The sequence below is a fragment of the Triticum aestivum genome, chromosome 2D (assembly GCF_018294505.1).
Source record: "Triticum aestivum cultivar Chinese Spring chromosome 2D, IWGSC CS RefSeq v2.1, whole genome shotgun sequence".
NCBI classification, from domain to species: Eukaryota; Viridiplantae; Streptophyta; class Magnoliopsida; order Poales; family Poaceae; genus Triticum; species Triticum aestivum.
Genome location: NC_057799.1, coordinates 314,105,002 through 314,117,457, shown reverse-complemented (window position 1 = coordinate 314,117,457; position 12,456 = coordinate 314,105,002). Strand labels below are relative to the sequence as shown.

The following is a 12,456-nucleotide window of genomic DNA, read 5'->3' as shown; positions in this document are numbered from 1 at the left end:
ACCTCGCAGATCATTGTTGTACATATGTGTGCGTGGTCCATGCACAGACAGCTGACATGCTACAAGGAAGGAACATTACATTCAATTTGTTCATGTAGGGATATAGTTCTAGTGAAAATTATTTCCTGCCCATGTAACAAAGCGACTCAACATCTCGTGAGGCAAACCCATTTCAGATTCTGAACTTTCGGGCCTGAACTTCATTTTAAAAATGGATGACAAGCTCGGTCAGTAAAAAGGGGAGACAATCTAATGCATGATGCGTGACAGGAGAGGAGTACATACGCAGATGGCAACACGCTAGTGGGCGATGGAACTGGACGAGGGGTTAGGGTTAAGCATAAATGGACATGCCTAAGAGCCCCAGTTCTGGCAAAAATATTTAAAAAAAATCGTCCAACTTGCTCAGGGGAGAGCAAAGTGGCATGTCCTTCGTCCTGCTTGAAAAGGGTGGATAATGGACACACTAACCCAGCACTGTGCAATGCATGCCTCCACATTCCCCACTCTGATAAAAGATGGCAGGAAACAAGGCAGCCAGAGAGAGAGAGAGAGAGATGAATGCCAAGGAGCAGAGATCTTTTTACCCCCTCCCCTAGGTAATGCATTAAGATAAACTCACTGTTAGAGTACGTAATGGGGCCTAATGGGCCTGGACTGGTGGTATAGCCCGTTAGTCTTAGGGTTAATTAGAGATAAGAGTCGCTTGCTTAGGGGTCAAGTAAATCTCTCTATATAAGGGGAGGAGATGTATCAATCTAAGGAAGCAAGAATTAAGAAGGAAATTCCTTTCCTCTTGCCCCGCCGTGGGCAAAAAGGCCCCCCGGCCGGCCCTCTCGCGCCCTCCTTCTAGCAGCGCCATAACACTCACTTTGGTTATTCCTTATGCTAGTACCAGGAGCTCTTTCCTAACTTCATTTTACATTTCACTGTCGTTTATTATAATTTCCCTCTCTTGTTGTATATGCACGTACTTATTTTTTAATTCAGAACCCTCAGAGAGTGAGGGAGAGATAGAAGAATGGCCTACAGAGAGAGGACTAGTTCCCATGCCACTAGATCCTGTTCTCCTGCCAAGCACTCTCAACCAAGATACCCCACAATTTCTGAGGCTCTGAATTTCAGCACCAAATATATTCCGCATCCAAAGCTGATTTGATGGCAGTTCAATTTTGCGTACCATTTCCTTCCTGCATGTCCTGCCCACTGATGAACCATCTCCGAGTTCTTTTGCTGTTCATGGATTAGACTTGTATGAATCAAGCAAGATTCAGGCCTTCTTTGGTTCATAGGAAAGAAGATGTCATTTACTCCCTCTGTATTAATGATCTAAACTATCTTATATTTCTTTACGGAGGGAGTAGTTCAAAGGATAAGAATTTTTCCATTAGGTCTGAGCTAATGCTTTTTTACCTTTCAAATGTGAAGGATATGGACCAATCCTCCATAGTAATAGGAATCGATTCCTACAAACCGAAGGGCTCAAAAGAATTTTTTTTTTTCCTATAGAATTCCTATAAAATATTTACAAACCAAAGGAGGCCTAAAATGGAAAATATAGCGGGTACCTTCTTTTCTATCCAATGAGTGCTCATTTATGAATACTTTTTGCTATATAAACATTTTTTCCGGGTATACAAACATGGTCGAAACTAGGCAAAAAAAATTAAAGAACATCTCAGGTTGCTCAAAATTTATTTATGTTCTTTTTAAGAGAAAGAAAATGGAAAAATGTAGATTTTGTCTGGAGCTGCCAAGGTGAAACATTAGGTTTCCCTTGTAAAATGATTTAGCTAGGACCCATATATATGCACGCATATATGACCAGAAGATGGCAGAAGTTGAAGAAAAGGAGCTATTGCTAGATTGCTAGTTGTTCAAAATTTCATTTTCTTGTGAGCTTTGAACAATAGAAGGAGAGAGAGAGAAAACCATCTTTTTTCCTTTCTGAAGCTGCCAAGGAGAAACAGTAGGTTACCCTTGTACATTCGTCAATTAATTTGCTAGCAGGCTTGCAGAGTTTCTAGTTGAGGACAAAAACTGTGTATATATACTGCTCAAAAGATGCTGCTGCGTGCTGGATGCTGATGGAGATAAGAGTGGCAGCAGCAGCAGCAGCAGCAGCAGGGGCACCATGCATCTGCATGGACACATGATATTTCACTGGAAAATGTAACATGGCTGATGGCTGTGCATGGCTCACTTGCTACCATGCATGCATGGTTTATTAATTCATCTGAAACTAGAAGAGACCTGGTCTCTGTCTCCACCATTGTTGTGTATGCACCATGCCACCACCTATATGTAGCTAGCAGTGTACCTTCTACCTGATGCGTCTCTATCTCGAACAGTGGAAGGTCCATAGTTTTTTTTTCCTGCTTCCACATAGACCTCCAATGTATTTCATAGTCACGTTGTTCATTCTATTTGTATGTATGTACTCCCTTAAACTAATATAAGACCATTTAGATCACTACTTAATCTAAATAGTCTTATATTAGTTTTACAGAGGGAGCATGACACTTCTCAAAATCCGGTAGAACCAATCCTTTAGAAAATGAATCCGACAGAGCTGTATATGCGAATCTTGTTGAATACCGTCAAAAGAAGAAATCATCCTACCTGGGATCACCATCCTAACAAACGGACTAAAGTGAACTTATCATGATTTTCCATGAATAGCATGCTTCTGAGTACTGACCATATTGCCGGCATCTTTAAACCAGCAATAGGAGCCTTTTATAAAAGCACAAACTGTGATCAAGACTTGCTAGGTAAAAGCACCAGCGGTAAGACTTTTATTTTGTGCTCTGACAAGTGCTAATAATGTTTGTTGGGAGTCTTTCAGCGTCTCATATACTACCTTTCAATGATAAAAAAAGGTTGTAAATAAACCTTGGTGTGGACCTTGAGGCTAACAAGAGCAGTCAAAACTACTTTCTTACATTCTCAAAATGTACAAAAGCTATCTTGGATCACCTGTCACTGCCAGTAATACTCGATGCCCTTAGTTAATGGGTGCACTTTCCCTCTCAAGAAAGTAAAGGCAATCGCATTTGCCATTGCTGCTCAGCTTAACCCTACAGCCTCTGAAAAGATTGATGCAGTTGCCCTGCATAGAGAGTAAAACAAAAAAACATTGCTCCCCATATCTTTTTCTCTCACAAGTCACAAACACTATCTTCAACTCAAGCTGGCCCTACCAAACTGGCATCAAAAGAAGAGGGAATATTAACCTTTGGAGTGATGAAACCAGAGGTTTTTGGGTGGGGCGTGTCCAAGGGGCTCCCTCCTACAAAGAAGCTTCACTTCTGCAAGTACTACTAGACTTGTCCCGAAGGAAAGAAAATTATAAACAAGTGGAGTAACCAAAAGGTGCACTAAATATCATGGTGTCATCTCAACAGGGCAACACCAAAGACCAAACCAACCCGGCAAATTTGACAAATTTGACCTATAATCGAAATCAAATCACAGAATGAACTGGTTGCGAAACTATTTCACGCGGCTGACCCTTGGCGCAGTGCAACGCCCGGGAGCTAGGCGTTGCACTGTGTAGTGTGGCGCCTAGCTCTCAGGCGCTGCACGCTGACTTGGGCACATATGGGTGCGACGCTGGCCGTGTAGCGCCTATCTGGGAGGCGTTGCACAGTAGGGTGTGGCGCCGGCGTGGCGGGCGCTACACAAAAGGGTCAGGGGAGTGAAATAGTTTCGCAACCAGTTCATTCTGTGATTTGATTTCGATTATAAGTCAAAATTGTCAAATTTGCCACCAACCCCCCCCAAAATACAGATTGACATTATGGTGTCATACATCTATCAAACTCATCAAGCATCCCTCCCATCTTTTCTATCTTAAAGCAGCATTCATCCATCAATCCGTCCAATCCTACATGCTGCTCCTACGAACCTACCATGGGGTATGTATGATTCGATAGCAACATGTGATGCGGAGAGAAGGACTTCAGGACAAGGCCTAGAGCTAGAGGGACAGAGAATGACAAGGGGTCACTGCTTCCTCCCCTGGCTGGGTCTTTTGTTTCCCTAGCCTTCTTCTGTGGGCCTACAAGAAACCTACAACTTATAGTAGTGGTAGTAGCTGGTACAAGTGCATCTAGTAGCAAGCATCTTGTCACTCTCCTCTAGTCATCTCCCTCTCGCACATTACACATCAAACAGAGCAAGTGAGCTTGACAGAAACACCCCTCTTTTGCACATTCGGGACATCAATGTATCTGCCGGATATGAATGAAGATAGCAGATGGACCACGTGGATTCAGTTTGCTACCCAACAACCAACCATAAAGGCACTGCACAACAATTGATCGTGGCGCCGGTTACATACATGCCAGCACCCATACAGAACCGAGACTGCACGACATCAAATGTTCTGATTCTGATACATTAAAAGGATTTAAGCATTGGTACAAGGCATGTGAGCTCAACAGCCAGTTGGAACTTGAATGTTTTCAGTCTACATGCAGTTGAAACAAGGAATGGGGGTAAGTTGATAATTTCCAATGATGTACTTGTCAACCAAAGAATCTCAGCTCATGTCTTCACAGTTGCGACTTCCGCTGTCATCAGTGTAGAAATAATTGCCCTGCTAACAAAAGAAAAGATGCAACCTTTGAAATCTATTTTGATATCAGCCAAACCTGATTAAAAAAGATATGATCATGGGGGCAATTATTTAAGACAACATTGTTTCAGTACAGTGATTATGGACAAACCGGCAAGCACAAGACTAAAAATATATATCCTCATTTATGATTGCATTTCATTTAGTTTTAAGCTTCACTATAATCTTCTAAAAATTTAACTATTGAATTTACACATTCAAGAGAAAAAAATTAGTTGTGAGTTTACAAAAGCAAACATGCTGAACAGTTAGTTTATGCCAGAAATTTAAAGAGTTCAGTACAAAGTACTCCCTTTGTTTTTATTTACTCTGCATATTAGCTTCGTTGTAAGTCAAACTTTATGGGAAATAATATGAATGAACATTTACAATAACAAGTACTACCTCCGTTCACAAATATAAGATGCTTTGGATATATATATAAACTAAGTCAAAAAATTTCCTATAAACTAAGTCAAAATTTATAAATTTGACTTGAGACAAAGCTAATACGTGGAGTAAATAAAAACAGAGGGAGTATTATACAAGTACAGAGTAACTCCACACTTTTCACACCGTATGTTCATCTTCATGGTAAAAAAGGTCGAGTAACTGTACATGTCATTTATCATGGGGCATCAACCGCCATTTAAAAAACCATAATCTTGTGCCTCTAGGTCTGTGCGCATGGGCAAGCTTGGCCTTTATTGGAAATTTTGTGCCTCTACGTATGTGCACATAACTATGCAAGTCACTAATTCCAAGTAACTAAAACTGCATGAATAGCTAACCAAGACAGCATATTTTAGACAATGCTTTCATAATTGCGACACGAGAATTACAAAAAAGAACCTTGGGAAGTTCTAAACAAACATGAATCCACGTACTAACAGTTTTTGGTTGCTAACAGGCACATGGATAATATCACATGCTGACAACCTTTTTTATTTTAAGGTTATTTCAACAAGGCTACATACTAATTTAAGCACAAAAGAAATAAAAAGTGAATTGGCATAAATGCAGGAAAACATATTGCCATATCCCATGAACTATCAAGCAAGCTAAGGGTACGACCATACATCGCACACAGTGCAAATACAAACAATTGTAGCACAGGCCTGCAATATCTGGAAAACAATACTCCCTCCGTTCCTAAATATGTGTCTTTTTAGAGATTTCAATATGAACTACATGCGGATGTATATAGACATAGTTTAGAGTGTAGATTCACTCATTTTGCTCCCTATGTAGTCTGTATTGGAATCTCTAAAAAAGACTTATATTTCAAGTCTCAAGTCTCAAGTCATGTATAATTCAATCAATTCCTACAGGCATATAGTCAACTGATTGCCATTTCACCAATAAACACCAGTTGAAACTACAGAATATCCTGTTTATCTGTTCAGTTCACCATTGACGGCTTCAGTCAAATGAAATCACAACTTATGATGTTATAATAGTTCTTGACCTTGATTTCCAACTAGTGATGTGTTGATGCTAACATAACATGTCACTATTTTATCAAATTACCAAATGGTAGTAAATCATATTCAGGAGTGACTGACACAGAACAAAAGAGATAGAAGACCATTTGTTTCACTAGAGGATTGATGTTGAACCAGGTACTCTAAGAAACTCATTCCAAGAACTCTATTTCAAGGATTGAATTGAAGCTTAACCCCCCTCCCCCCACCCCATCTCTCCATCTAACAAATCCAGTGTACTCCCTCCATTCCAAAATACTTGTCGTGGTTTTAATTCAAATTTGAACTAAAACCATGACAAGTATTTTGGTACGGAGGGAGTATAGATTAAAAAATGATTACAAAATGGTTGATTTTAATTTTAACTAAAACCATGACAAGTATTTTGGTACGGAGGGAGTATAGACTAAAAAAATGGTTGATTTTATCATATGCCTTTATGCAAAGCAATCTCTAAAATCATACATTTATGCTGCATTTTACATGCAATGATTATTAGATTATTCAAATAAAGAGCATGAAATGCAATAAATAGTACTCCCTCCGTGTCTCAAGAGGGCCTATAATTTTCAAAAGTCAAACAGTGCATAGTTTGACCAAGTTTATAGGGAAAACTATCAACACTTACAATACTAAATAGATATAATATGAAAATATGCTTTGCCATGTACCTAATGGCATCAATTTGATATCACAGTTCTGGATAGTTTTTTCTACAAACTTGGTCAAACTTGGCACCAATTGACTTCAGAAAAAAATTATAGGCCTTTTTTTAAGAGAAGGAGGGAGGAGTGCCTAAATTTATTTTTATGGATGCCTGTTTTTACTTGCAATGATATACTATTACCAAATAGGTAGATGAGGATAAATAAACAATTAAAAGGAAACATATCAAATACTCACTCCATTCCTAGAAAGGAGTGAAACTTTTTCTGCAAAGTCAAGACAGCTAAGCGTTTAAAAGTTTTGGACCCTTTTACCCCTGGTAGATCACCCTCTAAGCAGTTACCAGTTATTAAGACACTACGAACATCATTATTCTTGCTAGCCGCGCTTGCAGGCTGCATTCATTAGCCATTCTGAGCAAGTGTTATTGCTGAGCCCATGCATGACCAATCAGAGGCAGCTAGCTCTACACAGGTTGGCACTGACCATTAGTAACAGCAAGAGAAGGTGGACACTTAACAATGAAATTAAGGCCAGCAGCCCAGCGCATCTTTGAGGAGTAGAGTGTGGCGTGAAGAGGTATATTAGACGGATTAGTTGAAAAAATAGAAGTGTGGCCTGCTTAGTAAGAATGCTAGGAGAAAAGTTTCCCGCCTTGTCTCTAGGAATGGAGGGAGTAACTTGGATTGAGAATTTTTCATGAGATAACCTAAAACATCATAATTGATCAGTGCAGGTTTTTCAAACATTCAGGTAGTTAAATTAACTACTATCCATTATTCAAATTGAATAACTAGCCAGAACTGTTCATTGGAAAATGACTACATTTAACAGCTCCCTACATAATTTGGATTATTATGTGTTCCCAAATTCTTTTTACAAAAAAATAATGAATAAACATGAGAGCCTACACAGATTCAAAGATCTCACACTAAAGTGTAGTTCTTTTGGGCGGCTTAAAAAATAAGTTGCCTCTCTCCAGCTTAAAAAGAAAGCCGCCCTCTAAATTTGTTGAGACTTCTAAATTAGTTATCCCATAACTAGTTTAGAATCCCCAATGAATAAGAGAGTTGGCTTATGGAAAAAGCTGGGGAGGAGGCGGCTTATTTTTTAAGTTGCCAAAAGAACGGGCCTGAGTTATAAACGATACTAACCAAATCAACGAGTAACTGCTGCAGTTCCACATAACAAGAATACATGTAATGTGCTGCATCGGAGTTAAGAGTAAAGATTAAAACCAGGCTGGCTAATAATAATACGAGTAACTTACCAGAACGTCATTGTGAACCTAGCTTCATGTATTCAAACTTTGTAGCAATGGTAGCAGTGCTGTCAAGTTCTTGTACATCCATAGAGTCTTGGTCATTCATGTAATCCCTGCCACCATTAACGCCATACTGAACAGAAGGTGCAGCACCCGCATAACCACTTCTGTATGCAAAACCATAGCCAGGATACATTGGGGGATATGGGCTATATACTGGACGCCTTGCCACCATGTTTGGAACATTTGCCATGACTGCATGGTTTGGATATGCATTTGCATAGGGATTGCCTCCCATACCAAAATAGAGGCCATGATAGTAGGGATGTGTGGGAACAGGTTGTGGCATATAGCCATTGTAGAAACCATGTCGGTTATTGTACGGTTGGTATGTTGAACCATCAAAGCCAACAGGACCCCTTCCGCCAAAGGTTCTTGAGCCACGACCTCGGCCATTACGGTAATACTGAGCATCCTTGGGGATAGCGATCTTTGCTTCCACCCTTGTCCCTTTCAAGTCATGAAAGCTTTGCCCCATCACCTTTCTCACAGCTTCCTCGGAATCAAAGGTGACAAAACCAAAACCCCTTGACCTGCTTGTCAGGCTGTCGTATATCACAACAACATCTGTTACAGTGCCAAACGCCTCAAAGTAAGCTCTGAACTCCTCCTCTGTGATGTTGTCACGCAAACCACCAATGAATACCTTCTTTGAAGCATAGCTCATACTGTCACTACTGGCCTCGGTACTGTCCCCAGCGTCTTGGTGACCCTGAACTGGACCCTGTTCCAGCTGATGCTGATGCTGATGTTGATGCACAGGTTGCTCGCCCAAGTTCCGAGGAGGTCTAGCACGCGCCCTCTTAACGTCCACCTGCACACAAAAAAACACAAAACTGAGTAACTAATGACTATCGCCACCCTAGTACAAAAAATCTATAGGAACCAATTCAGATATTGCAAAAAAAAAAATATGTCGTACTCCTACATTGCGCGGCAGTTTAACAAGGTGAGCCCGCGACAGTACAAGTAATAATCCAATCAATTTGCCCAGCCATGAGAGCCTACCCAAGTTCGTAAATACTAGTGAGTATCCACAAACTAAAATCAACTTCCAACCTTTGTCTTGCACGCTCAAGAAGAAGGAGATCGAGGGAACTCACCAGTCGGCCGCAGATGAAGTGCTTGGGCCTCTCCCCATCGCCGAGCGCCTTGGCGGCCGCTTCTTCGTCCTCGAACTCGACGAACCCGAACCCGCGGCCGTGGCCCGACTCCTTGTCCCGCATCACGACGATTGAGCGCACCGCACCGAAGCGGGCAAAGTGACCCCGCAGCTCCGTCTCCTGCGCTGAGGACGGGATGCCACCCACGAACAGCTTGCGGCTCTCCCCCGCCGCCACGTCCCCGGCGTTCTCCGCCGCCGCCATCGCCGACGAAGAGACTTGTGGACAGCTAGGGTTCTGCGGAAGGGGGGAAGAGATGGAGGTTGTGTGCGTGCGCGGCGGATTTGTGCGCGACCTGGGTTAAATTTGATTTGTTGCGCTGGGTTTTAGCTTCCGAGAGAGGGGTTAGCATTGGACAGACGGCTGGGATGCGATCTAGGGGGGGTGGATCTGGGGGATTAGGGTGAGGTGGACTTGGACTGGTGGACTCGAGGAGTGCGTTTCGGTTTGGGTTTCGGGGCGATGGAGACGCGTCCGTTGACCATGGCGGGCTCCGTGTTGACTAGGGCGTTCGTGGGCTGGTCTCCCTCCTCGCTACTCTTTTTTTTGGGTACCTCGCTACTCATATTAGACTGGTAAATGACAAGTGCGTCCCACGCAAAGAAAGTTGGCAAACTCCGAAAAAGGTTCGGCGAGACGGAAGTTTCTGCCTGGTGCGTCCCGCCCGGAAGAAAGAGTCCAGGGGTGTTTGGTTCAGTCACTTTTTAGTCTTAAAGATTAGAAAAAGTCTTTAAAAAGTCTTTAGAAACCAAACGGGAGGGACTTTTTCTACAGGGACTAGAAAAAGACTCTACTAGAGAGTCTTTTTGATTAGTCCCTCGGACTAGAAAAAGTCCTATGACTTCTGAACCAAACACCCCCTAGACTTCGAGAAACAGCCTTTTTATTAAAAAAAATACATACACTCGACTTTATAAATAAAACCATATGGCAAAGTACCAAACAGACCAGCAACACGCACATAGCGCAACCACATCATCAGGCCAACAGCCACAATTTGCATATAATTTAAGTACACTATAACTGAGCAATTTTCCTACCCTCTCAGGCCACCAGCGTTAGCAGCCGTCCGATCACCACTTTTAGATCTTTCTGGCCGTTAGATTAGCTCTTAATCTCACGTACAGTCGCTTCGTTCTGTATTACGACCTAACCGAGCTTCCGACAATAAATTAGGCTGGGCCGCCACGCCTTTAGGTCTGTGCATTGCAGGCTGCAAGTTGCAGTGCAGCCATCCCCGCTGCTTTCCTTCCCTCTGTTCAGCCCTCGCCGCCGCTCTCCTCCGCCCGCCACCACGTACTGTAAAAAAACCCGAGACTCCAACCATTGCTATTTCCTCTCCCAGCCCTATGATCTGCGACGGATCCTCATGGGCGAGGAAGTGCCGCTGCCGTAAGGGCGCGCCGGTCGGGATTCTGGCTTAATTTTTGTTTGTCGTTTTCCTCTGCCATGGGTGAGAGGAGATCCTCGAGGCGACCCTCCCCGCTAGCTACGACGGCTCTCCCTACACGAAGATGATATTCCTCTCATGCCTTCCATCGGCTGGGAGCCTGGGACAATGGGGCATCTGCTAACACCAGCTGCAACACCTCGATAGCAGCAAGTGTTCTGGTTGCCATTTTCACCTGTGAGTTGAGCCAAGGGCGTTGCACTCTCCTGGCAAAACTGCCCAAATGCATTTTGGAGAATGGCCACAATGCCTCCACGGACATCTTTTTATGGTGGCCAGCTCGCCCTATGGTGTTCAGGGTGGCTATGAGCAGATTTCTTTCTTGTATCTATGATCTATGATCGGGTGTTTTGATGCAATTTTTTAAATGCCTTCTGCTCTTTATTCCCTGAATCATGGTCCCATCTTTCGTTAAAAGCTTTATATAATCATTTTTTGGTTTCTTCTAGGACATGGAGAGACTCTACAAATATAAAAGCCTGTCATCAAGCTTATATTTCATGTTTGTTAAAATCATCTTCGTTGCAAAATGTATTTCTATTCTAGATAATTACTATTTTTTTTCTCTACGATCTGGTTACCTATAGTGACCATGAAACAAAAATCGTTTTCATGAAACAAGTACCCATCCATATATTAGAGAGGATGGAAAGGCCTCCATAACAACTTTGATATTACAGAGATACTAAAGTGATCTCAACTTGTGGCTCGGTTTTCCGCCAGCGGCATCCGGGAAATCATTTCATGATGCATCTTCCTGTTCCTTCTGATTTATCTTTATCTTTACCTAATATTAAAGGACAGAAGATTTCATAGTTTTCCATACGCCACCCCTTTATATCCGTTAATTTTACATTAATCACAAAAATTGATGGCTAAGATTTAAAGGGAGAAAGGATTCTTTTTTTCTCCTATCTTCTCTTCTCTTCTCTCCTATGTAAAAAAGACATAATGTGTCTGTTTCGCTCTTGAGGTTTTTAGATTCCTTCGTCCAACCCTCCCACGATCCACGCTCAGGCTGGACGCACCGAGAAAACTGTCACCTCCACCACCATGGCCAGCGGCAGCCCTGGGTGAACCACCATGTCCTTGAGCTTCCCCTCTCCTTCCTTTCTCTCCTCCCCCTGCGTCGTAGCCTCTTCCCGCCTCTCGCCGTCGTTGGCGTGCGTGCACTGCCGCCAATGTCGAGTTCTCGACTATGGCATGAACCCAACCGTGGCACCAACTCCTACCATGGCAGAGGTATTTGAAACCCATGGCTAGAACAAATCAGGCAACTATTATTTTTGGATGGGCTAGATTTTCGGATCGTGAGAGAATGTCTGGGCCGTGAATTTCAGATCGTGGGAGAAACGTTCGGCCATGATTTTCACGGCTAACAAATCAGGCAAGTATTCTTTTTGGAAGGGGCTAGATTTAGTAGCGCCCGCTTGCTATAATGACGGGCAATCCCACACTGTCGTTTCCTTTTGTTCAGTCGAACAGAAAATAGTAAGCCCTCTTTTCTCTCCCATCGCTCATCTCTCTCTCAGCCATTACTTCTCGCGGCAATAGGGCATGTGGTGGCGGGGTAATCGCACACGTGCGGCTGTAGTTTTATGGTTGGCTTTCATCTTTAGCCTGCAGAGTGCTGGAGCGGCCCATGATTCAGATCAATCTGAGTTTGCCAATGATGAAAACAAAATTATACATGCATCCGGTCGGATAAAACTGAAGGATCCAACCAGCCCAGCTGGTGAACTAAAATT

At 42.6% G+C, this 12,456-nt stretch overlaps 1 protein-coding gene across 2 annotated transcripts; it reads right to left on the bottom strand.

Moving 5' to 3' along the window:
• Positions 1-4,234: 4,234 nt before the first annotated feature.
• Positions 4,235-9,611, bottom strand: LOC123052903 (RNA-binding protein 1). 2 transcript variants are annotated; one of them, XM_044476263.1, is made up of 3 exons: positions 9,199-9,611; positions 8,042-8,909; positions 4,235-4,606 (listed from the first exon to the last, which is right to left on the bottom strand). In XM_044476263.1, exons 1-2 carry the CDS (start codon positions 9,460-9,462, stop codon positions 8,049-8,051), a joined length of 1,125 nt encoding a protein of 374 aa, XP_044332198.1. In that variant the 5' UTR covers positions 9,463-9,611; the 3' UTR covers positions 4,235-4,606; positions 8,042-8,048. The 2 variants fall into 2 exon arrangements, with proteins under 2 accessions (XP_044332198.1, XP_044332197.1); XM_044476262.1 differs by having other exon boundaries at positions 4,235-4,603; positions 9,199-9,595.
• Positions 9,612-12,456: the final 2,845 nt, after the last annotated feature.

What these genes read in the sequence shown, in the direction of transcription:
- LOC123052903 (XM_044476263.1), bottom strand. Translation starts at nt 9,462, where the DNA reads ATGGCGGCGGCGGAGAACGCCGGGGACGTGGCGGCGGGGGAGAGCCGC. An exon ending in ACTTCATCTGCGGCCGACTG is followed by an intron (nt 8,910 to 9,198) that starts GTGAGTTCCCTC and finishes TTTTGTGTGCAG; the next exon opens with GTGGACGTTAAGAGGGCGCG.